At 40.2% G+C, this 25,813-nt stretch overlaps 1 protein-coding gene across 1 annotated transcript in view; it reads right to left on the bottom strand.

Annotated features, from left to right (window-relative positions):
- Positions 1–131: 131 nt before the first annotated feature.
- Positions 132–25,813, bottom strand: part of LOC109038201 (uncharacterized) — a 244,848-nt gene continuing 219,166 nt past the window's right edge. Inside the window, exons 7-8 of the mRNA XM_072304009.1 lie at positions 12,264–12,403; positions 132–7,159 (exon numbers count right to left, since the gene is read on the bottom strand). Of these exons, the coding sequence (XP_072160110.1) occupies positions 6,949–7,159; positions 12,264–12,403 (351 nt within the window). The 3' untranslated portion in view covers positions 132–6,948. The remainder of the gene's footprint in view (positions 7,160–12,263; positions 12,404–25,813) is intronic.

Raw genomic sequence — 25,813 nt, 5'->3', positions numbered from 1 at the left:
CACACTCAATCAAATGTCAATAGAGAGGGAGAAGAGGGTACGTTGTGACATTTTTACGACAAGGCAACTTTGCACTGGATTTCACACGCATAAAAGGAGAGGATAAAGGAGAGAATAAAACACTCAAACTATTTCAAGAGAAGTTTTAAAAATGTATTTCCTCGTAACAATATTATAATTACAAAGAGAAAAAAGCGGTCGGTAGATTCTTTTGTCCTCTCATGGAGGTAAGAAATGACTTAAAGAGAGATGAAATCATCAAGTAGAAAAAAATAGAAATCATGATTTAGTAAAGTAAATTGGTTCAAAATATTTGGACCATTGTGCTAAAAGTTGAATACACCAGATCAATCACTCAAACCAGTGGCGTGGCGTGCTTTGCGATATATCGATTGTTATGTCATTTAAACCTATGGAAAAGGATCGATAATCAGGGTGTTCGCAGCGAACACCTTGGTAATCGATTCTTTATCATAGGTTTAAATGGCAGAACAGTGATATATCGCAAAGCACGCCACGCCACTGACTCAAACCAACAACATGTTTTATAAAACTCAGCTATAGAACTAGCTAAAACAACTATATACTCGTATTAGTTCAAACAGGCGAGAGTTTTGAACAATAAAGCCACATGGCTTTCATGGAACTCCAGAACGAACATTCAAAAAACACGTTTTCCCTCATCAAATTCTGCGCTTCAAATTAAAAATGCATGTGCGTGGTTTCATAGTGTTGATGTTCGTGTACTTGAAATTGCATAGCAAACAAAATGAAGGTCTTGAAAGTGAACGGACAAGAAAGAAGATAAATGTACAATACAGGATCACAAAATAGAGCTATTATACAGTTGTTATTTTTGTGTAAAAAAATTGCTGTACCGTAAATAGTAAAGGTCAAGAGGTACTTTACCAATCAGAGAAAAAAAATTAATAAGTAACTTGCACGTAAATCACATGCTTTCACTGGCGAATGTCGTGCAAAACTTTGCGGCAAAGCTCTTTAAAATTTGCAAAATTATCTGCTAATGCCGATATTCCTTTAAGAAAATTGCGACGTCATGTAACACGATTTGCAAAACAATTTTTTCAAATATGCCACACAAGAAATCCTTCATGTGTACGAATTGAAATTTTCTACGTCATCTGTAAATGCCAACATTTTTCTAAAAAAAATTGTGAAAAAATGCTCCAAATTTTGCCGCAAAATTTCTTCAAATATGAAAAAAAACCCCTTCAGGTTTAAGCGACAAAAAAGCAAGTGATAAGAACTGAGTTAAAAAGCTGGGAAAGGTACTGGAGACACACTACCTTGGTCCCAAAGATTCAGGTAGGAAAGATTTAGGAAATACTCGACAACTGATGGATTGGAAGAAGGATACTTACAATAATAGCATTATGAAACGCTCAACAGCTGCGTTGCGACTAACTCGCAGCCAATACTAAGATAAGGAGGCTTAACAGAAAAAGAAGAAAATTGTATCTAGAGACCATAACGCAGTTAATAATTTTCATTTATGATTGAAAAATATATAAAATACGCTCAAAATTCACTCTCATACATCAAAATTTATCCAAATCTCTTTTCATGTTGTACTTCCTCGATTCTTCATCAGAAGTGTCGGCAACGTGTTGACTTGAAATTTTGTAAAAAGCGCTCTCTTTAATTCAGGATAAATGCGCATAAGGATTGAATGCGTTATGTTCTACGACTATGACAGTAAATGTGAGAAGTCAGGAGGACAAGGCGCATAAGTGCAGTTTTTGCTACTTCGAGAAATACGTGTTGGAAGATTCGAAATTACAATAAGGATCCTTATGGCGGAAAGAAAGTTCAAACTGAGTTTTTGATGCTTAAAAATCGGAATTTGAGAGCGAATTTTTCGCAGAATGTCCATTGTGACTAGTTTTATTTGAAATCATTTATGTCTCAATTTTTTCAAAAACTGCAATTACGCGCATTGTCCTCCAAGCCCCTCATGTGGCATCAGTATACGCAGCATGATTCTCCCAGTGGCGCGCGTGGCGTGCTTTGCGATACATGGATCGATCTGTCATTTAAACCTACGGAAAAGCGTCGATAAGCAGGGTGTTCGCAATTGCAACGAACACCTTAATAATCGATTCTTTACCACAGCTTCAAATGGGGAAATATCGATAATCGATCATTAACGCCGCGCCCCTGATTTCTTTGTCTGAGCGACGGAATAAAACTCGGATAATGAAACAAGAAAGGTAAAATGAACTGAAAGGTTTGCAACATGAACTTAGTAAGGCAAGTGAAATACGTAAAACGCTGTACAAATAACAAAGATAAATACATATGATCAGAACCAACGCGGTAATTCTCAAAGTTAATAAAAATTCGATAAAAATACAATCCTAACCAACATAGTTTGTTAAAATTTCATCGAAAATAAAGGTTTAATAAATGCGAATAGTAAATACATGTTTGCGAGAGAAAATAGTTTGAGAATTAAAAAAATAGTTTTCAGTTTGAACATAATATTTACACGGATGAACAAATCTTACAAGTTTATCTTTTTTACAAGACTAAGCGAACATCTACTTCTTTGTGTTTTGTGCCAACTAAGGTCTCACGGGTTTTTATAATCAGTCAGAAATAGGTTTGAAAAGTGATTTGAGGAAGGAGGAATGGAGGATACTTGACTAAGAATGAAGGAGGATACTCAATTCAGATAAGCAAGAGGTAAAAAAAATGTTCTCTTAATCCTAAATAAGCATGCAATTTTACATTTTCTTTAACCAAACAGAGATATGTTTCGTTAAACAGAGATGAAAGAATGAACCGAGGTTGCAAAACTAAACAAGCGGGAAAGCTAATACGTTCGTATTTGAGAAGCGCTCAGCTGTTTTCTATGTGGGCAAGTTTTTATTAAGTTCCCCGAAGAAGATGAGTAATATTGAGTGAAACAACTCGCTTCACTATTTTAACTATCAATTTTGAGAAAAGTGCACCACCGTTAATAAAATAAAATATAGCAAAATGATTATCGTCCTTCGCTGTGCGAGGCTGCCTTATCCGCCCTTTTTTAATTTAGCCGGTGCACTATTTGAACGCAATTCCACTAGTATATCGACGGTGTAAGTCGGCAATCACATTACACGGCATCCCCGGAAAATTAAGAGGGAGTCGAAATCCGAATAGAAATAGAATAAACAGTATTTTTTCTTATCAACAATTTCAAGAGTCAGGACTCTGAGTCCAAGACACATAATTAATATAAATTACTTTTTCGAATACAATCGAAAAAGTAATCAGTAAGCCAGCAGAATTTGCTCAGTATTTGAATGTTTGTTTACTTCCGGAATTGATTTACTTCCATTAATGATCCCGATCCGATTCAAATCTGTCACGAACGCTGCTGCCACTGAAGACTTGAGTTGGGTTAGGTTAGGTCACGCAACTAAATCAACTCCGCGGTAATGCGGGAGGTGTCACACGAAAATGAAGGCGCGCAGCGCGCCACTGCTGGGTTGCGCAGATATCTTCTGAGCTACAAGCTGCAATTCGACGGCGTAAGTCCGCAATCACTTGTCTCGTTTGCGGTGTCTGAAAATCTCCGCCTCCATTTTATTTTTTTAAAGGAGAACAAATCGACATCATTTCTTGAAGTTTTTGCAGAATTATCTTCGCACAGAGAAGAAAAATCACGGCAGTTTTAAAGAATTGTCGTTGAGTAGTTTTCCGTCCAAAAAATAAAGTATGACGGGAAGTCTGCGACGTCGCGAACCTAGTTATGTGATTGCCAACTCACACCGTCGATGTACTAGAATGCTATAGGTAGGTCGAAATCAAAAAGCGTCCCTTATCAGCTGAGCGCTTAACATAATGGTGTGCTAAAAAAAAATAAAAAAAAAAAATAAAAATAAACGATAAGTGATTATTCACTGTCAGATAAAAACTAATTCTTACATGAAAGTAGGCCGAAAACCTGCAGGTATGCTCTCTTATTGTTAGGTCTCATAATTACAATCATGCTCGCATCCGTTTTTTATCATCAATTAGTGGAAAATTGAAAAAATTAAATCAAGATCTTATCTTTATACAAGTAATTTCATCAACCAAAAGGAGATAGCTTTTAAAATGACCAGAAAAATTTCTTAAAACTCGTGTCAGAAGAGTCACTATACACAATATCTCAATCATATCTCACTCTTGAAATTAAATTACTCACAATTTTATAATATGTTTAATAATAAGTACTAAATCATATTGCCACGGGGATGTGTATCACATAAATCATAAAAGCATCTTCGATGAAAATATTGATTTGAATTAGTCTGACGTCACGCAGCAAATGTTACAATTCAAATCTACTTTAAAGGTAAAGTCGCATATAATAAAGCGAGAACATATTTGGTTCCATCAGGATGCAGCTTTCTCCTGTCGACTTAAGTAAACCAAACTGCCAACATGAGATTTTTTTAGTCCGACGTGATATAGAGTTAAAGTGACAATTTTTTTCTCAGTATTTTCGCAAATTTTGCAAATTTATCCCCGCCCCCTCTTCGTCGTGCACCTTGTACCCTCTCTTTAAAATTTGGCTGAAATCATGCCTCTGTCGAAAATAAAATATACATATTGTGTTATGAGAGTATTAGCTCTTCCTTTTTTAAGAATCGACACGAATTATGTTGTTTTTTGAGTATCATAATGCAAGATTACACACAATACATTACAAGAATAGATGACTTTTGCAGTCAGCACCCTTTTTCTGAGAGAGAAATGTCACGCAGCGTATAAAAGTGGCACTTTTGAAAACTCCCGTTTTACTCGCTACGATCGCAATTTATCTGCGCTCGTAAAAGGTTTGTTTTATCAATTTGGATGTCAGGATGAATAAAATAATAGCAAAATGTGGTTCGTTCTGCGAGGGAAAACTCAGCTTTTAGTGCTGTTATGATAAGACGAAGGGCATGTGCAAATAAAAACGCAAACTGCTGGAGCATACGTTGTAGCTAGGTAGAAGCTAAGATCAAATATTCCGTCCAATGCGTTGGCAGATGGTGCAAGTACTGAAATTTTATATAGAAAATTGCCAAAGGTCGTCCTTTCCAGATTGCGCATACAATGCAAGAAAACGACTAGATCGCCCAGTCCACTTTATGAATTAGTGGCGATCTTTCTTTTTTGTGGCTCGAGATTTGAATTTCAACAACTTTGCAGTTTTGGCCGAAAACAGGTTTGACGTCTGCTGTTGATTAAAATAAACAAACAGCCATCTCACTAAAAGCAAATGAATTTTCATCGTTACAGAATTTGTTTGCATTGAATTTGTTGGTTTTTATCAATAGCAGACGTTCATATTTGCCTTCGACCAAGACTGCAAAGTTGTTGAAATTCAAATTTCGCGCCACAGATCCAGCGGCGGGAGTCGAAAGCTGAGGTCTGCGGTCGAATAGAGCACCTTCATAGGGAGAGTATGGCCACTGGGCCCCATAGAGGGGCTTAGGGCCCAAAAATGGCGGCAATTTGTTTTGTTATTTAATGATGGGTCTTGAAGGGTCATTGCCGACCCTTGACGGTTATCACCAACCGCACTTGCTGTCAACCTTCATTACATCTAAAATGATTTTTCTTGAAAAAAGTATACGATAAGCCGCGCGTACACCTTTGAAAATACGTCGTGATAATGCATTTGAGTACAATTCCCATTGCGATATACAAATAAAACTACATTTTGAGTAATTTTGTATTTGCGTGTACTTCGTCAGCGTCCGCCAAAGATGACTGAGCGAATCTGAGGTGGTAACCAAAGTGGCTATACTCTTCTTATAAAGGTACTCCAGGGTCGAATTTTGTCGGTCCTTTCCACCGTGCTTAGATATCCTTGGAGCGAGTCTCGACCGCACTTAAGGTGAATCTTCAGCTGTAGTTCCGAAAGAATCCACCACGTCGCGCTGCTAAAATCTCCGATGTGCTATAATCTACAACCTAACCGATAACCTATAATCATTTCTTTTTAAAATCTTTGGTACTTTTCACGTAACCTATGTCACAGATTAAATAAACTATATCAGGTTATGGGCCCAGCACGCCTCCCCTGCTCTAAATCACATCAGATAGGTACTCCATTGTGGGCTTGAGAGAGGAGGGTCCTACTTGCTCTGGCTCTTCCTGAAGATGAACAACTTCCTGTTCCTGTTTGAAGAGGGGTAATTTGAAAATCGATAATCATTAGTTTTTAAAATCTTTGATACTTTTCACGTAACCTATGTCAGAGCTTAAATAAACTATATCAGGTTATGGGCACAACATGCTTCCACTGCTCTAAATCACATCAGATAGGTACTCCATTGTGGGCTTGAGAGAGGAGGTTCCTACCTGCTCTGGCTCTTCCTGAAGAGGGGTAATTTGACAACCTATAATCATTTGTTTTTAAAATCTTTGGTACTTTTCATGTAACCTATGTCAGGGCTTAAATAAACTATATCAGGTTATGGGCCCAGCTCGCTTCCACTGCTCTAAATGACATCAGATAGGTACTCCATTGTGGGCTTGAGAGAGGAGGGTCTTACTTGCTCTGGCTCTTCCTGAAGAGGGGTAATTTGACAACCTATAATCATTTGTTTTTAAAATCTTTGGTACTTTTCATGTAACCTGTGTCAGAGCTTACATAAACTATATCAGGTTATGGGCCCAGCACGCTTCCACTGCTTTAACACACATCAGATAGGTAGGGCTTGAGAGAGGAGGGTCCTACTTGCTCTGGCTCTTCCTGAAGATGAACAACTTCCTGTTGCCGGTGGGCTTGACGGTGTCGAGGGCGTAGGCGCTCATGCTGCGGACGGTGTCGGAGAAGGTGGACCAGACGCTGGCGGCGTCCTGGCTGCGGCGGGGGCCGTTGGCGACGAGGCCGCTCGGGGTGTGGAGGAGGAAGGGCGGCGGGGAGGGGTGGTAGCGGGGGAGGCGCGGCTTCTCTCTGTCTCATGCGTACTCGGTGTCCGTCGAGAGGGAGCGGTCCAGGAGGTGCCGGTCCTCGAAGAAGGAGCCGTCGTCGCGGGGGTCGCCGTCCGGGGTCCCGTCGTCCCCGTAGCCCGGGCCCCGGGCCGAGTGGGCGTACGCGATCGACTTCTGGTACGAGAACAGCTGCCGCTCCAGGGAGTAGTTCTCCGCCTGCAGGGCCGTGATCTCCCGCCTGGGAACAGTCGAGAATATCCGGCATGTTAGACAGAAAAATATGTAATAAGGACTAATAAAGGAACCTTGATGCTCATAATTGTTTTATTTTACTTGCATATACCACCGTTAAGAAAAAACGAAAAAAAGTACGACCATGAGCGGTAAAAAAAAGTTAATCCACTGAAAAAAAGTCAAGGCAAGAAGTTTCTAGTCTGTATCTCGGTCAAAGAGTGAAGAAGACACTTTGATGCAACTATTCGAGCTTGAGGGATGGCCAGGATGCATACTCAATTCGATGAAGGCGTTTGGAAGATTGTCGCACAAGAGTCTCCAGGACGCGCCCATGTGTGTCGCACAAGACACCTACATAGACTAATTTACGTCAAAGACGAAAAATGGGCTATCTTCTCTTACGATCGTTAGTGAACAAATAAAATGGAGACTTCACATTGTGAAAGTATAAGTAAGCTTGAAGAGAGAGTGAGAGACGTGTTTTTTGCGAGGATCTTTTTTGTTCAGAACTTGTCACCAAGTCTGGAAAGTTGGCAACACTGTTTTTTCTTCATTTTAATGCATGTAAAACAATCGATTCTTGGTGAGGCAGCCGGCCTACCTAAAATCGATATTTTCGATGGATTTAAACGGAGGATAAACAATGTTGCCAACTTGCTAAATCGCCACCGCTAGTCACAGTTGTGGTTTATTATCGTCTCTACCGGGGAAGAGGGCGGAGCACTCAACTTTCGCGAGAGTGACTTGGAACAAAATTGATCCGAAACAAACCGACCCACTTTAAATTCTTTCAGCTTTAGTTCCTATCTTGTGATTCCGCGGTACTCTCTTCTGGAAGTACCTCTACTTTTTATGTTCTTTCCGAAAGTTCAAGAGAAACCCTTCACGCAAAAGCTTTTACGTTGCCAAATGAATTAGAAGAGGAGAAGAATGCTATTCTCATTTTCAGAAAAGAAAACAAAAAGAAACCAAGAGTAAGATTAATTGGACGCACTTCTGCCCATAAAGTTCAGCTACAACGTAAGATTTGAGAAATATCCATATCTGTCAAATCTTCATCACTTTGGAGAACAATTGGACTTCATTTTGCAATTGGGAAGTACATTAATGGTTCATCCGTAAAAATACATTTAAAACATACATTACATTTAATACATACATTTAATACATACACTCGCACCCTATACCTATACTACTTAGCCCATTTATTTATTTTACTATTTATTTATTTTTTTATTGTAATAGTACATACGTTGTTTCTAAACCGAGCCAAATATTCTAGTTCCTAATTGCAATTGCTAAGAAGATCAAGAGGACTACATTTTGCAATAAGGAACTACAATTTCTAGCTCGGTTAAGGAACAACGTATTTACCATTATTTTCCCTATGCTTAAAAGTGTTTTTAATGATGAGCTAGATATTGTGGCTCTCAATTATTGCAAAATGTTGTCCAACTGATAACTTCTAGATTTCAGGGCATTTCTTCAGAATTTGCGAGCACATCACACTGCAGGGCATCAGGTACTCGTACGCAGCATTTAAAGTAACTCCGAAAGTAAAATCGGGAAAAATAAAGAGCATGAAAAATTACAATATTCAATTGGAACGTACTTGAAAGCGAATATGGCACGTTTTTCGTCAAACTTGGAGTAAAATATCTGACGTGTTACAGCGTAATATGATTCTCGGAAATTCTAAAGGAATTATGTAAAACCCAGAAATTATCAATTGATCGATCGACAATGGAATTGTTCTCCAAAGTGCTAAAGAGCCACCTTGATAAATTCGAATTTATTATTAATTCAAAGCGCTAAAGAACCATCTATGACATCATACTAAAATCTGTCAAAACGCGTAAGAATGGCAACAAGGTGACAAATTCATTTCCATCCATAATAGCTCTGTGTTGCTGGTGGGGGGGGGGGGGGGTAGAGGAGCTATGTCGCCCCTTTCTTCTACTCAAGTTGTAGAGGGCGGGGACAGCACGCAATCACAAAAGCTCCGACCAATCTTTTCATCTACAAGCTTCTAATTTCGTCTTTTGTCAAATTCTCGTGCGTTCCTTCGGGGTTTATCGCAAACTCCTGTTTGCGATCATGTGCCTTGAATTTTGTTCTCCAGGTAGTATTTTGTACTTGGGCGCCGCAATTATTCTATTCCATCGTTTTAAAGAGAAAGAGAGATAGTGTAAGGGGAAAAATGAGTGAAGGAGAGAGAGGAGAAAGTAGAGGAAACAGGGACAGAAAGTAAAATTGAAGAAAAAAATAGTGTATTTTCTTCGGAAAATACACTAAAAAACGGAGCCGTCCGTATTTTGTCACCTCCCGGTCAAAGTATTACGAACGCCATGGGACGTGTCAAAATTTCCGCTGCTATTTGATTTTTTTTTTTTTTTGCAGAGAAATTGATGGTTGAATCCGTTTGAAAATTTCACTGAATTTTGTCGGCGGCACAAAGAAAATTTGGTAAAATTTTCGGACAGCTTTGTTGAACAATTTCTTTGTAAAAAAAAAAAAAATGTCGGCGGAAATTTTGAAACGTCGCATGGTGCTTGTGATACTTTGGCCGGAGGGTGACGATATTCGTCGCAAAGAGCGCTGAAAGTTAGCACATCAACTCTTCGTAGGTCATGGTTGGACCATCATAAAACGCCTTCAAATGCGTGTGATACTGTGCAACACACTAGAGTTGATATAATTGTATTCTTAGGTTGGAACCTAACTCAGGTAAATTGCTCTACCAAACAAGGCCTGTTAACCTTTTAACTGCTGTATCTCAAGTTATCTCGCATGATTTTTGCCCTAATGAGTCAGTTAAGCTCGGGAGGGATTTGCCTGCAAATAGTCGAATCTCACAGTGACGATTTGTTCTTTGAGCGGAGGAGAGGGGGACTAAAATTTGCAAATAATATACAGGAAACAAATTTTAAATCCGAAATGGACTTCTAGTGGTACCTCTGTATAACCTCGTTAAGGTCGATTTTTCAGATAAACGGATGCAGAAAATCATAAGGTTTTTTCACTAAAAGTCAGAAATTTTACTAATCTCAAAAGCGTGAAGCGTGCACTTCACCATCAATGAAATGAAAGCGCCTTCAAGTATTAGAATATGCAATAAGGGTATCCATCGAGCACGAATAGTTACGTCTACAGGCGCTGTGGGTGAAAGTTGATCGGTACCTACGACGCGACCTCGTGAACGTCTTTCAACAACTTATGACCAATGTCTTTCAACCCACAGGAGCGCCCCATACTATCTATGTCTTCTTTGAATATAACTTTGCCTGTCCATTTCAATAATCAGTCCCCAGTTAACATTGCTCGCACAATAAAAAAATACACCCTGAAAGAACCATGGTTCTTCAAACATCCTAAATGGCGAGATAAATATTTTATTACCGTACACTGGATAAAAAACACATTGGATCTAGAGTCCATACTCTTAAAAACATTGACAAGAAAAAATACTCTTGATTCAATCGGATTTTTGCTCGAATCAAAACGAAATCCGCTTAAATTAAGAGGCTTGGTTCTCGATTTAAGCTAGATTCTGATTGAATCAAGAGTACTTTTTCTTGTCGATGTTTTTAAGAGTCTGGACTCTAGATCCCTTTTCCAGTGTACATCATCAAATAATACGTTCAGAGAGTGTGTTTCTCTCTGGTCATCCGTTAAAAACTCTGGCTCACAATACAAATCTGTCGCTCCTGATATAACTTGAAGTAGAAAGGGAGTCCTTTGAATCTCCGGTATGCTGCTCTGATATCTCATCTATTGTGTTGCATTTCAATGGAGATCCGGATGACGGCGGCAAGGTGGCTTCGTGTGTAATTGTGTATTCAAAGGGTAAACATCCTTGTTTGCCTGCCGCACTCATCCGCTACGAAACTTGTTGAACGAGTGTTGTTGTAAACTTGTTCGTTTCACGGACTCTCTCATCTACAAAGGCTGCTCGTTTAAGGTGGATCTTTATATTTTGCGCGATGCATTTTGGGGACTATCGATTTATTGATAGCGAAACTACCAAACCACGGATTTCTGTTTGCGACGATGCAAACTTCCTGTCATACGTGCTTTCTTCAATAGAGAACTACTTAACGTTGATATGAAAAAAACAAGGGGGAAGAACGGGAAACAAAACTAAAAATATGACACTAAAATCCGGAGACGTTTCAACTCAAAACTGAGTCATTTTCAGTCGGAAAGTAAATTAAAAATTAAAAATGTTTCCCTCGGACCTCGGCCGCACCAACATATGAATCAGTGAAAACGAAAACACACCAACTCGGAAAAATGAAAAGAATCAAGACGCACACGAAACCGAACAGTAAATGAAGAAATTAGTCTAAGAAAGAGATTTTTGGTGCCAAAATACAAGCACTGAAGGTCCTTTTAAAGGTCCAAGTTGGAACAGGTGCGCTAACATCGATGACTTTTATAAAAATTTGCCCTTTTTTATGAAAATTGAGCAATTCCGAGTTACCGAGTTGGTGTGTTTTCGAACTCACTGATTCATATAAGTCTCAGGTTTTTTCTTCGATATTCTTTAATTTTTAATTTATTTTCCGACAGGAAATGACTCAGCTTAGAGTCGGAACGTCTCGGTTTTTTGGTGTTGTATTTTTAGCATTGTTTTCCGGTTTCCCCCCTTGCTTTTTTTAAGTTACCATTCCTTCGGGCTTCTACGTAAAAAATTGTTTCTTAACGTTAAGTCTTAACATCCTCTGTGATTTTTCCTCTCTATGCGAAACAAATTCTGAGACAACTTCAAGAGGGTTGATATGTTCTGCTTTAACAAATAAAACAGGAGTGGAGATTTTTGAACATCGCAAAAGAGATAAGTGGTTTGGGAGATTCACCATCGATATTTCAAGTTTTAACCATTTGGGTAGATTATTTTGAGAAAACCCAAATTTTAGAGAAAATTTCGAGGAGCGATGTCAATTTGTTAAGAAAATAAAGAAATAATTTTTTTTAAAAAAATATGAAAAATTTAAAAAATATTAAAAAAATAAAAAAATTAAAAAAATCATTTTTTTAAATAAAATTTAAAAAATTAAATAAGGGATAAAATAAAAAAATAAGAGAAAACATAAAATACGACTTACCGCATCTGTTGACAGTGTAGTCTTGTGACGTCATCGTACTTGTGATACGTGGCTTGGAAGAGGAGGTAACTGTCAGCCCACTCCACTTGAACGCGCAGCTGTCCTTTCGCCGTCAGGTATGGACACCCCGGTTCTCGCAGCTGAAACAAACCACCAATCAATGAAATTTTCCGTAGTATAATTACCACAAGCTTGATGCGCAGGAATGTTCCTTTCCATATTCAGTAGAGTGAGGGCGAATCGACAACAAACCCAAATTTCAATCGATAATACTCTCATACGGCGAGCTTGCTATGCAGGAATGCTTTTTGCATAGTCAGCAGATTGAAGGCAAATATCCGGAAAATACAAATTTCAATCACAAGAATTTGTATACGGCAAGTACGCAAGCTTCCTCTGCGGAAATGCTTTTTGCATATCAATAGAATGAAGGCGAATCGACGACAAATCCTGTCAATCAAAAGATAATATTTTTATATGGCAAGCTTGCTCTGCAGAAATGCTTTTTGCATATTCAATAGAATGAAGGCGAATCGACGAAAAATCGAAATTCCAATGACAAGATGACGTTGGACACTTGTTTCGTTTTGACTATAAAATTGTTAAATCAGCAATTTCATCTTTTCCATGAGTGATAAGCGAGGGGGAAGTGGGTAAAAAATGATAAAAAGAAGGGGAAAAAGGGACAAAAAAGGGGGAATCTTGAAACAAAATAAAATAAAACAAAGAGGCTCCACCCGACACAATGGCCAAGTGCCATTAGTGGGTGTTTTATTTTCGTTTTTTGTTTTTGTTTTTTGGTTTATTACCTATTTGTCTGTTGTTACCTATTGTACACTAAGACGAGAATAAATTCATTCATTCATTCATAACTGATAAGTAGTTTTCTTGCGCTACGATCATGAGACGGATGTTTTTAAGGTGGATAGTAGCGAGCGCCGCTTTGCGCAGAGGCGTAAATTCGTCGTCTGCGTTTGGAAACCGAAATTCAACAAATGCCAACTTATCGGACGACACCTCCATCAGTCCTCATTTTCTGCCCCAGTTTTTGGCAACTCCGCTGGTGACTCTGAAATGACTGATGGAATCCTGAATGAATAGCCACGTTCCCGGTTTAGTCTGCCATATCAGCGCGCGAAAATCCCTCTCTCGTCGGAGGACTCGAGGTTCTCCACGCGCGGACCCCGAATTTGGCAGCCCTGATTGCGGCCTCGTGTCTTATTCATATTCCGCGCTGCAACTTTTTAGGGTTAGGGCTCCCGACTTCATCCAACTTTAAAATTTTTCGTCCGTGCCTCGCAGGGTTGTTCCGCTCACGTGGAAGATCGACTCCGACACGAAGGAACAAACTTGCATCGAGCCGATTCTGAATGGCCTCTAGACAAAGACGCGAACGCCCGGTTTATCGATCCTTCTCTAAAGGTTGAAATGACAGAGCAATCGATCCATCGCAAAGCAAGCCCCGCCACTGCCCCTCGCCACCTCTCGATAGGTTGAAAAGTTTAACTCAATTGGAAGTATTCAACTTCGAAGTCAATACGGTGATTTATGGAATGCAGTTGGATTATAGGTTTGTCCATTTACGACTTGACAAGGAAACACACAAAGCAAAGTTTTCTGCAAATCAAAAGTTAATACACACGTTAAATTTTAAAATTTACCTCCACTTTAGTCGTGAGGTTTACGTAGGTTTTTGCAAAACAATCGAAGTGTGTGTTAACAACTACAACAACAACCATCACCAATGTTTACTTAATATGAAGGGGCTACGCCTCCTGACCGATTTACGGTCCAACCTTCAGCGCCGCGGGCCTCGTTTCTCTTATGATACTACATTTACATTCAGTGGCGTGGCGTGCTTTGATATATATCGATTGTTATGCCATTTAAACCTATGGAAAAAGATCGATGAACAGGGTGTTCGCAGCGAACAGATTAATTATCGATTCTTTACCATAGGTTTAAATGGTATAACAATCGATACATCGCAATTCATGCCACGCCACTGATTACATCATAGAGTATGCTTTTGTTTAAGGGCAGTATTTAGAGGAATATCTAAGAAATTTCGAAAGGCTGATTATAACTCGTACCTTCTCTATTTGCTACACATTCACTGGAAAAGAAAGTTTCTTTGATCTAGAGATCACACTCTTGAAAAAATTGACAAGAAAATTATCTTCATTCAATCGGATTTTTGCTTGAATTAAGACCCGATGGAAGTTTCTTAATTTAAGCGGATTTCCTTTCGATTAAAGCAAATATCCAATCGCGTCGAGAGCATTTTTTTCTTGTCAAATTTCTTAAGAGTCTGGACTCTAGATCCTAGAGACTTTTTTCCCCAGTTTTTAGTTTGTTTGACAGCCTTCATTGGGCAATATTTGTCCTGGAATGAATTTGCAACCTTCTTTCTCCTGATGATATTCAAAAAGGATTGCGGGGAATTTTTCAATAAGGCGCTTATATTTTCAGGCGCCCCCAGAAATAAGTTTTAAGTAAGTATAAAATGACAAAATATCTGCGTCCATACTTTCAACGATAGTTGTTAGTGAATCACACCCCTCAAAAGAAAAAAAGCCGAGTGTCCCCGGATTTGTGACGGCTGAGAATTTTAATTTTATTCATTCAGGAACATAGGATAGTGTGATGTCATTAATCTCCAAAGAGGCCTCCAAGTTTCTTTTCGAGCCGCCCTTTTAAATGGTCAGGTGCTTCAGGGCACTGTTGCCGAGTTTTTTTTAAAAAGACTTCCATTTTACGGGTAATAGGTTCCTGTTGCGCAACAAAGAGGGGCGAGCCTATTCGCACAGCACAGGTACAAGACTGCCGTGATAGCGGAGACAGCAGTAAGTGTAAAATTTTCGAAATTAAGTATCCCTCAAAATTCGTCTCAACTCTTTTAGACGAAATCACTAAAATGGCTAAAACAGCAAAATTCATCTTAATTGTATCAAAACGAAACAGACGTGAAAGCCGTATAAGTGCGCAAAAAATTACACAGTTTCGGGCAAGACAGCAGTAAGTAACAATATTCCTCCTCAGAACCAATGAAAACAGTGCTTTCGAGTAAAGTTCCGCCCTCTTCTGCCAATTTCTAACCTGAAAATGCGTTTGTTGTGTGTCCAAAACGCAACCACGGGAGTATGCAGAAGATAGCACTTATGGCTATTTTGCTTAACAATAGCCTAACATGAACATGGAAAATACCCTTTTTATGCAATGGAAATAAAATCAGTCGATTTTTAATAATCCAAACGAATTTTAGGAGTCTTTCGGATAATTCGTTGCCTACCTGACATAAGGGCGTAACTACAATCTGCGATGAACCCTGGGCTCCATACAATTCAATGCTTATCCAGGATCATCTCAATGTGTAGTTACGCCCTTATGTAAGCCAAGCGACGAATTAGTGGCAATTTGACAAAGAATGGAGGCTTCTTTCGATAAAATTTTCCTCTCAGACGCTGGTGAGACAATTTCTCAAAACTTCAATTTTGCACTTACGGTTCTCTTCATTAAAATGGCAGAGCATTCCACTACCGGCGATTCGTGCCGTGGACCGCGAGTGGACGGGGTGGACCTCATAACATGGTGTACACTCCAGCAGGCGCAGTGTAGGCAATTTGCGCATCGGGATTTATGCAAAACGGTGTAGCGTTTCAAGTATCTCTAGGATGTGGAAGGCGCTATATGCGGTCCGCGCGGGTGAGCCTTTTATTGCCAGCGAAAATCATTATTTGATTACGCCGATTCGAAGCAGAGTTCATGGTATCCTCTTTCTGATGTGATTTTTGCTGTATGCCATCAAACGGATTTCACTGCCTGATGCACCTCGAGTGACTTTTTCGCGGTTTTAATGTGCGCATTGTATTCTACGCGTCATTTACCTGACCATGAAAACGAAAAATACCCTTTTTATGTAATGGATATAAAATCAGTCGATTTTTAATCATCCAAACGATTCCTTTGAGTCTCTTGGACGACTAGTGGCAATTTGACAAAGAACGGAGACTTCTCTCTGAAAATTTTTCGGTCACATGCTTCTGATCCCGTTTTCTCAAAACTTCATTTTTGCACTTACTGCTCTCTTCGCTATCACGGCAGCGCACACTGGAAAAAGAACACATAGGATCTAGAGTCCAGACTCTTAAAAACATCGACAAGAAAAAATACTCTTGATTCGATCAGATTTAAGCTTAAATCAAGAACCAAGCCTCTTAATTTGAGCGGATTTCCTTTTGATCTAGGCTTAAATCTGATTGAATCAAGAGTCCTTTTTCTTGTCAATGTTTTCAAGAGTCTGGACTCTAGATACAATGTGCTTTTTTCCCAGTGTAGACCCTATTTTTTTAAAAATAATCTAATCTGAGAGGATGATTGGCGGCAACGATGGAGGGTGGAATGTCGGTGACCCAGTTGTGCGTTGGGGTCGGAGTCGGAGGCGGGTGGTCAACAATATTTCCTTCCCGATGACAGGGTGCCACCACTCCACCACTCGGCGCAGCGGCGGAAAATAGTCACCCACCTCCGAGCCCGCTCCCGCTTTGTCTCCTCCAAAGAGATCCGCGCCTATGGAAAAAGTTCCCCGGTCGAGCCGCGGCGCGAGAAATTGAATCCTGGGCCGGGTTGCAAAATTCACACTCGGATCTGTTAGCATAGTAAAAGTATCCGGGTGAAATGAATCAGTGAGTTCGAAAACACACCAACTCGGAAAAAAAAATTGTTCAGGAAACACCTAAAACTGCGCAGCGGGCGAAGAAGTTAGTTTAAGAGAAACCTTTTTGGTGCCCAAGGACAAGTACTTACACTCGTATTTACAAGTATTTACACTCGCATCTGTTGGCATAGTAAAAGTATCCGGGTGAAATGAATCAGTGAGTTCGAAAACACACCAACTCGGAAAAAAAATGTTCAGGAAACACCTAAAACTGCGCAGCGGGCGAAGAAGTTAGTTTAAGAAAAACCTTTTTGGTGCCAAAGGACAAGTACTTACACTCGTATTTACAAGTATTTACACTCGCATCTGTTGGCATAGTAAAAGTATCCGAGTGAAATGAATCAGTGAGTTCGAAAACACACCAACTCGGAAAAAAAAATTGTTCAGGAAACACCTAAAACTGCGCAGCGGGCGAAGAAGTTAGTTTAAGAAAAACCTTTTTGGTGCCAAAGGACAAGTACTTACACTCGTATTTACAAGTATTTACACTCGCATCTGTTGGCATAGTAAAAGTATCCGGGAGAAATGAATCAGTGAGTTCGAAAACACACCAACTCGGAAAAAAAAAAAAAATTGTTCAGGAAACACCTAAAACTGCGCAGCGGGCGAAGAAGTTAGTTTAAGAGAAACCTTTTTGGTGCCAAAGGACAGGTACTCCGAGACTTTGTGAAGCACCAAGTTGAAATCGATACACCACGTTAGATGACAGAGAATTAAGCGTTTAAAAATTCCCAAGTTGGTGTGTTCTCGTTCTCACTGACTTTCTTCTTCTTCTACCTTCTGAATAGGGCCGTGACCCTGTTTGTCTAGCCTCTAAATTAGTAAATAAATATGATAAATATGATAATAAATAGATAAATAAATATGAATAAATGAAAATAAATATGACAAATACTGATTCAGATACTGATTTTTCATAGTCTGCCCAGAAAAACGTATAATTTTTGACCTGAATAACGCTTGAATATTTATATTTAACTTGTTGCTACAGGGTATACAGAACCGAAAAAAGAAAGTCGCAAAATCTGATGGTCACCCGATTCCCTTGAAATGCCCAAAAATTGGTATTTCCAATGAAATACTTCGATTTTTCCCTTTCCCCGCCGCTGTTTCGAGCACTTCCGGTTGCAATTTCGAAATTTCCTTTTGCGCGCAGATGCCTCTATCCATAAGCGTTACTAAACCGTAAAAAGTGAAAATCGAAGAAAACCCGAGTTGGTGTGTTCTCGAACTTACTGATTCTTTTTACCGTGTAATTTTCCTTATTGGGAGACCCATCTCATCCCTTCGATTGCAATTTGTCGACAGCGCTACCCGTAAGCAAGGGCGAGAGGTGGGGAAGGGGCAGTCGTAAATCATATAGGCCGCTAATGTGAGAAATACCTACTTTGCTCAGCATGCGATAAGCTTTGTTGTGTCGTTAAGCGCGGTCGGCCGCGGCTTCCGGGAAAATGAAAACTTATTGGAATAACTTCATCCATACATCTTGTCCTCGCTTTATCCGCTTGAGCCGCGCTGAAAGTTCACCACCCGAGCCCGAGTCATTTTTTAAGTCTGCAGGGCAAAGGCTTAGGATCGTATCTCCCCGGTTAAGCCTTCGGGACCAATTTGAACAAGCCTGGTAAAAAGTTATTTGTGTTATCGAGGGAGAAATAAACGATTCTCATTGAATAAAAAAAGGTTCTCGGGCAACACTTCTATCCAAGTTTCTTCAGAATTTATTCAAGATGTGGGAAATTATTATTATTATGAAGCAGCAACAGCTGATACAGATGATGCGAGAAATAGACGCACGGTATATCAATGAAAGTTCGGAGCACCCTGTAGGCTTAAGGCTCTTCAGATAGAACTCAAATGAAAAGCTGGAGGACGGATCATTTGGCACCACTTCTGTGGAAAGCGACCGTCGACCTGGCTCATGATTCAAAGTGAAGGTTTTCATAATCAAGAATCTGCCATCTCTAGAGCATAATTAATGTCCATTGCCGATTTTTACGAATTTCCAGTGGCCAAAAAATCAGGGCAGTTTCAAAAAAGGTGCGAATATGGTGATAACCGCTTGTAAATAAACAAAGGAAAAATAGTTGAATATAATGTATTCTTCTTAAAAAAGTATTTTAAATGACAGTAATCCAAACAAGCAGTGAACTCCAACACAATGTGTTGATAAGGCGCGTCATTAACTCGCACATATCAACCCCTTTAGTTTTCATTTACAAAGATTTCAAAATAGGCAAGTAGCACAACAAGAGAATTCATACGATCCAACACTGAGAGGTCAACGACGCACTTTGACGAGACCGTGTATTGTGAATGTAAAAAGCCATTCGAACGAGTTTAAGTTTTTTGATCTGCCCCAAGCAAAACTTTATCAGATTCTTAAAGAAAAGTGCTACGTAATAATTTAAGCGAAGAAAGAAAAAATTTTGTCGAACTCCTGAAAGATAAAGTCGATTTAAAGGTATTTTGGGGCTAAAATACCCAAATCACCGGCATTATAAATCCCGTTATACATATTGAAAAGAAATTGACTCGATATAAATGCAATTGCATTAGATATGTCTTGATTTTGTTATTTTAAACGTATTTCCATGCATGTAAAGAAGTTCAACCATGTTCATGCTTTATTCATTCATGAATTGAAAGTAAGCAATCTACATCCCGAAAATCTACCGATTTGCCGTAAAAAATTGCAGAAACTTGATATACCAAGTCGATGCACCCACTCGTTGAATTTATCAACCAATTTCGTGAGTGCAAATATGTAAAAATCAATATGCTATAGTCATTTTGGGTGCATTTACTTTTCATGAAACAATAATAATTTCAATCCCGAAAAACCATCAATTTTCCGTATATAATCGAAAAAATCGAAATGTGTCGACTCCCTGACGTGAACATTGGATTCTACGAGTTAAAATACTCACGTATCGATATGCATATCAGAAAACCAGAACCAGAACAGAAACCATGTGTGTACACAGTTAGCAGTCCGCGGCAACATCCATTCAACAGAATAATGGTAAAAATTAGATAGGATTTTAGCCGCTTTGCCCGCCTCTCCTCGTTATTTACAAACCGTTCCTATACTCATCTCAAAATTTTTCTCAGAGCTTTGTGTTATTATCAGTCTATTTAAATCCCGGTTCGATGACCGAATCGGCTGCCCAAAAAGCAAGCCAATTTTGAAAGGTTCTATGAGAAATTCGTGATATTATCGGCTCTCAGGAAATCACCCCATGGCTGTAATTGGTGGTATAAATGTTTGAGTGCTTAAAATAATCGTATTCAAGAAACTAAGGAATTAAACTATGGAGTCAGTTTCTTTTTAATAATATAACGGGATTTACTCCCGGTGATGTAGCTATTATAGCCCCAGAATACTTTTAAAGCGCCTTTACTTTCCAGAATCTTGACGGAATTTTTTTTTAGCTTAAACGACTTAAGAGACAATGTAGTCAAAAAATATAAAGAATTTTCGATTTTGACAAAAAAATATGTTCGTTCAGGCACACCGTGTATTGTATGGAGTACTGCTGCTATTCAAACCTTATCTTCAGGTCAAAATTCTTACAAGGAAGCCCCTTGCAAGAGGCGAATTTTTTGTAATTTCTCCCAATTTTTTCTCCGTTATATAATTGAATTGCTTGTCAAATTCTAAGGTCAATTATATTTAATTGTAATTTATACATTTATTTTTTGTCTGGAGAAGTTTCGTTGATTTCTTCGGATTTCGAATACTGTAACTTCTCTTCTATTCGGCCGATTTTTATGAATGAGACCTCTTTTAATTCGTCTTTTAACGGAGAGTGAGGAAAAAATTGCTAAGTACACGGGAAACAATTTTTTTTGAAAATTGGACGAATCCTAGCGTGACGGTGAAATGGTTAATCAAGCGTGAAATCAAGGGTGAGGGTCCGGATCGGGTCGCTCGGGAGGACAAAAGACACTGCCTCGGTGTCGGGACAGAGGTCCGGTGTGCGGGGAGGAGAAGGGTAAGTGGTTTTCTGTAAAAGCAAACTGATTTCTGTATGGGTTATGGTTAGCACATGGTCTAATGAGTTTTGAGGCTCATCACAGATTGCACTTACGTCTATGATGGGTGGCCTTCGCTATCAGAGGAAAGGTACCAACTTTTGAAAAGCCTAACAGTGGTGTGGAGATCTGTCAAAGCAACGTTATGAACGAAACGGAGGAGTAAAATTCTCATTCCTAGAGTGCCGGCCTGGTCAGCCATCCTCGAATCAGTTCGCTTGTTTCTGCTTATATATGCATATTTTAAATCAGCGCGTCGCATTCTTAGGCTTTTTTTAAAAAAAACCAAGTAACGTAGACTCTTGGTATTCACTGCACATAAACTAAAAAGCCCCAGAATGAGAAACAACTTTAAATCATAATTATTGACGGATAAATAAACTTTTTACACGCTTTGGAAAATCTCAGAAGTTCGCGGTAGTCACTTTTCGGTAAGGAACTAAGGGACTCGGTTATTGTATCGAGTGGGGGGTCGAAACGATCGCAAAGGCGGTATACTACGTATACGCGCCAACACAGCGTGCAAAAAACATAATGGTAGTAACAAGTTGAAAACCGTTGACTCCGGGAGTTCAGCCAATCGCGCCGAACACGGCGCGGTCGGCGCGGAACGCGTATTAGCGCCTACAAGACTGACGGAATACTTCACGCATTGCGCCACATAGTGCGGTCGGCCCAAACGCATATTAACGCCTACAAGACTGCAGAAATACTTCACGCATTGCGCCAAATAGTGCGGTCGGCCCAAACGCGTATTAACGCCTACAAGACTGCAGAAATACTTCACGCATTGCGCCAAATAGTGCGGTCGGCCCAAACGCGTATTAACGCCTACAAGACTGCAGAAATACTTCACGCATTGCGCGTTTGCGTTTTAATCGTTGAAAATTCGGTGCCGGACTGCCACGCCGAACCTATCGTGGTGTACACCATTTTCAACTAAAGCATACCACGAGCCTGCAATCCTAAGATCGCAGGATCGTAGAGATTTTGCACCCCTGGATGGTACCTTGGTCTATTGAATCATCGATGACTGAGTTTGTCCGTCGTTTTCTGATCGATTATTGTCATACGATTAACGAGAACATCTCTACTCTATAGCGCGGAAATGGGTCGGTCCCTTGAATTCTCGTTATAGAGATAGATTACCGTACAACGACTTTTAGACTTAATTAGCGGCCTGTAGGCTGATCGTTTAAATTGATAGACAAAGCTATAGACGAAGAAGACAGAGGGTAAATGGAGCGATCCTATTGGTGGAAGCGGGTGGTTGCAATGGACAACGGATCCAAGTAACAGACTAAGTAACGGAAACCCACGAAAGACCTCATTGTCAATCCATTATTTTCTCCCTTAATCTCTACTGCCGTGCGAAGAAAGAACGCCGTATGAACCTTCAGACGTTGCTCAATTTCCTTCGATATAATCTTTTTTTTCTTTCTTTCTTGAATCTTTTTTGAATATTTGGGGGCATTTGTAAATATTTTTTCTCCAAATGCTCAGAGAATTCTATTCGCTATCATATCTACATCCTGAAAATAGTTATAACTCTTCTCGAGAATAAACATTTATCGAAGGAATGTTGGCAACTGTCGAATGTCCTAGGAGTCTTTTGGACGATTATTGATAATTTGAGAAAGAACGGAGGTTTCTTTCAATAAAATTTTCCGGTCAGATGCTTCTGAGCCCGTTTTTTCAGAACTTCATTCTCGCACTTACTGCTCTCTTTGCTATCACGGCAGCGCTGCCCGACTCAATCATACGTTTCAGTGTGCGATTTGGCAACAAAGGACGAAGCACGTCAACTCAACAAGGACGGGAACTCGTTGGAGTAGGTTCCCGAGCTTGGCAATCCGGAACAAATGTTATGTTTGAAGTTAACTATCGAGCTCTCGAGCCGTTCACATGATACCGTTTCCTAATTAAATTTGACTCGTCTCACTCGAGTGGGGAGAACTTCCCGATCCAGGAGGGATTTGATATCTACGCTACCCGGTGAAAGCGGCACGGCAAGGACTGTTTGAAGTTATTTGCTACTCACGTCGATTCGTCAAAGCTCTACAAAGAAAAACTGAAACAGTCTGTGTTCAGATCCAACAAGGGGGAAAACGCTAAGAAACGTGGCCCGCACTATATGTGGACGTATTTCTGCCAAACGCAACTACAGACAGGTGGGAAAAAGGGGTGTGCTTGTTAGTCGAGGGCCGTAAGAATGAATGGGAATGGAAATTTTGCATGTGTGAGGAATTTGCGATTTGACTGTTGATTCTTATGTAACAGTTGGCGAGAAACACGATGGTGCCATTGGTTTTCTCTGAAATCAACTCCCAAGCTCAAAAAAAAGCTCTCAAGTTGAGGCCAAAATGGAGGGGATATCCCACGTTATCCTAAGAGTCCACCTTTACATCAAGACAAACTCTCCATGCAAAGATAGGGAGCAAATACACTGACAGGGCTGTCACTTTACCAGTGGCGTGGCGTGAAGTGCGATGTATCGATTGTTTTAAAATTTAAACGTATGGTAAAGAATCGATTACTAAGGTGTTCGTAGCGAACACCCTGTTCATCGATCATTTTCCATAGGTTTAAACGGCATAACAATCGATAAATCGCAAAGCACGCCACGCCACTGCACTTTACCTGGGGACTCCAAAACTGAAAACACGGCAACCCTGCTAATGTATTTGCTCCCCATCTTTGGAGAGTTTGTCTTGATGTAGAGGTGGACTCTCAGGATAGCGTGCGGGATATCCCCTCCTTTTTGGCCTCAGCTTGAGAGCTTTTTTTGAGCTTGGGAGTTAATTTCAGAGAAAACCAGTGACATCATCGTGTTTCTTGCGAACTTTTGCATAATAATCAACAGTCAAATCGCAAATTCCTCACACATACAACATCTCCATTTTAAAGCGCCAGTGACGTCAACCCCTACTTCTACCGACTTGCCCTCCTACAAACTGGAACCTTCCATCTGGTACTCATACTTTAATTTCTCAGCCACTTTTGCGCGAAATTCATTGGACATTTCAAAATCTGATCTTTGATATGTCCCGAACGCATAGGTTACCTCCAAAGATCTTCGGGCCGAAGATCTTTGAAAGGCAACAGTCAACAAGTCCATTGATGACCCTCCTTGAAGCCCCTAGTTTGTAGGATGTAGGTGCAGTGTTCGAAACTAGCTCACCTTTGAGTTTTAGGAGCCATGTGGCGCATCAAGCCCGAATTTTAGGCGCCATTGAAGATTTTTTAGGGGCCAAATTGACTTTTTGCCTTTATATTACGGCGCATTTAGTGAAAAGTTAGATGCCAGATGTTTTCGTAACAGAACTAGTAAGTAGCCGTATCTTGGGGAAGACAAAAGCACAAAGAATGAAATCGTGAAGAATAGAAAAAGCAAGCTTTCACTCGTAGTGCTGAACATTCTGAGTTTTTTCAATTCAGATAGATTTGTTTTTCTTTCTTTATATGACTTCCTGTGAAAATCAAGATTTTTAGGGGCCACGTTGGTGCAGATCCTTCATTTTTTCGGCGCCATGGCCGATTTTTTAGGCGCATTTGGCGCGTTGGCGCCTGCGAGTTTCAAACTCTGTGTAGGTGGATAGGACGCTTTATCGACTGAGCGCTTGAAATGAATTTCGCATCGTTCATCGTTGACAACCTGCGGCGCTGAACGAGGGGGCGAATGAGAGTCGACTCACTGAATTATCACCGACTTCCCGGGAATGCACTTTCCCGCCAGTCGCGTAGACAATGGCTCCTCAAACAGCCCCGTCACCCACTTCGCTATGCAAGCCCTCCAACGAACGAGAACCGACCGGACGTATTTCTGCCAAACGGAACTATGTGCATCATGACGTGATCCCTGATAAGCATGTGTTCTTATGAGTCTTGGGGCTCATGTCTAAACGCACATAGTTCCGTTTGGCAGAAATACGTCCAACTAGAATCCGAGGTTCGGAGGCGAAACCCGAGTTGCAAGTTCCGCCGTAGCCCGATTGTCGAGTCAAGTTGAGGAACGAGCATTTTTGCCTCATCGCTCGAGGTAAAAAGTATGTTTTATTATACGATCTGGCAACTATTCGCTTTAGTTTTAGCTGAAACCGCAGCGCTTGGGAGTGAAGACTCGGGCGATTTCCACTTTCCGCAACGCGAGGAAGTTCGGAGATAATTCAACAGGTAACGCGGCCGCGCGGGAAATCGGTGGAACAGGATAGACACTTTGTAATTGCATTTATTTTTGAGCGGATCCAGTGCTCCTATTTCCCGGAACTAGTTCGGAATTCCGGAACTTTTCAGATTTGCCGGAATTTTTTCCGGAACTTTTGAAAATCCCGGAGTGTTCGCAGGGTGTCTAGTTTTTTTTTTTTCATTTTGGGAAATCCTGATTTTTGGCTGCCAAATCCTGATTTTCTGCGGATAAAAATTAGAATTTCTGCATAAGCGTAAAATATCTTACCAAACAGCTTGTCTGGTACGGTCATGTCAATAGGATGACGGAAGAGAGGCTGCCAAAAAAGATGCTTGATTGGGTTCCTCCTGGGAGGAGACGAAGGGGACGCCCGGTGAAAGGTTGGTGACAGGGGGTTATGGATGAGATGCGGGAGTGCCAACTTCCTGATGATCTGTGGGAGGCTTAGGCGTCGCAGAGCGCCGGAGAGTGCTGTGAGAGCGACTCTTATGTATGTAAAAAAATCCGGAGTTGTTTCAAGCTGTTTTCGCAGCATTTTCTTGATTTTTTTTTTAAAATTGGGGGGGAGGGGGGTCAAGTCAGGGTTACATAATAGAGCATTTGCAGGTGTCT

This window comes from Bemisia tabaci, chromosome 9 (genome assembly GCF_918797505.1).
Source record: "Bemisia tabaci chromosome 9, PGI_BMITA_v3".
Classification (NCBI taxonomy): Eukaryota; Metazoa; Arthropoda; class Insecta; order Hemiptera; family Aleyrodidae; genus Bemisia; species Bemisia tabaci.
This window is presented reverse-complemented; position numbering and strand designations above follow the sequence as displayed.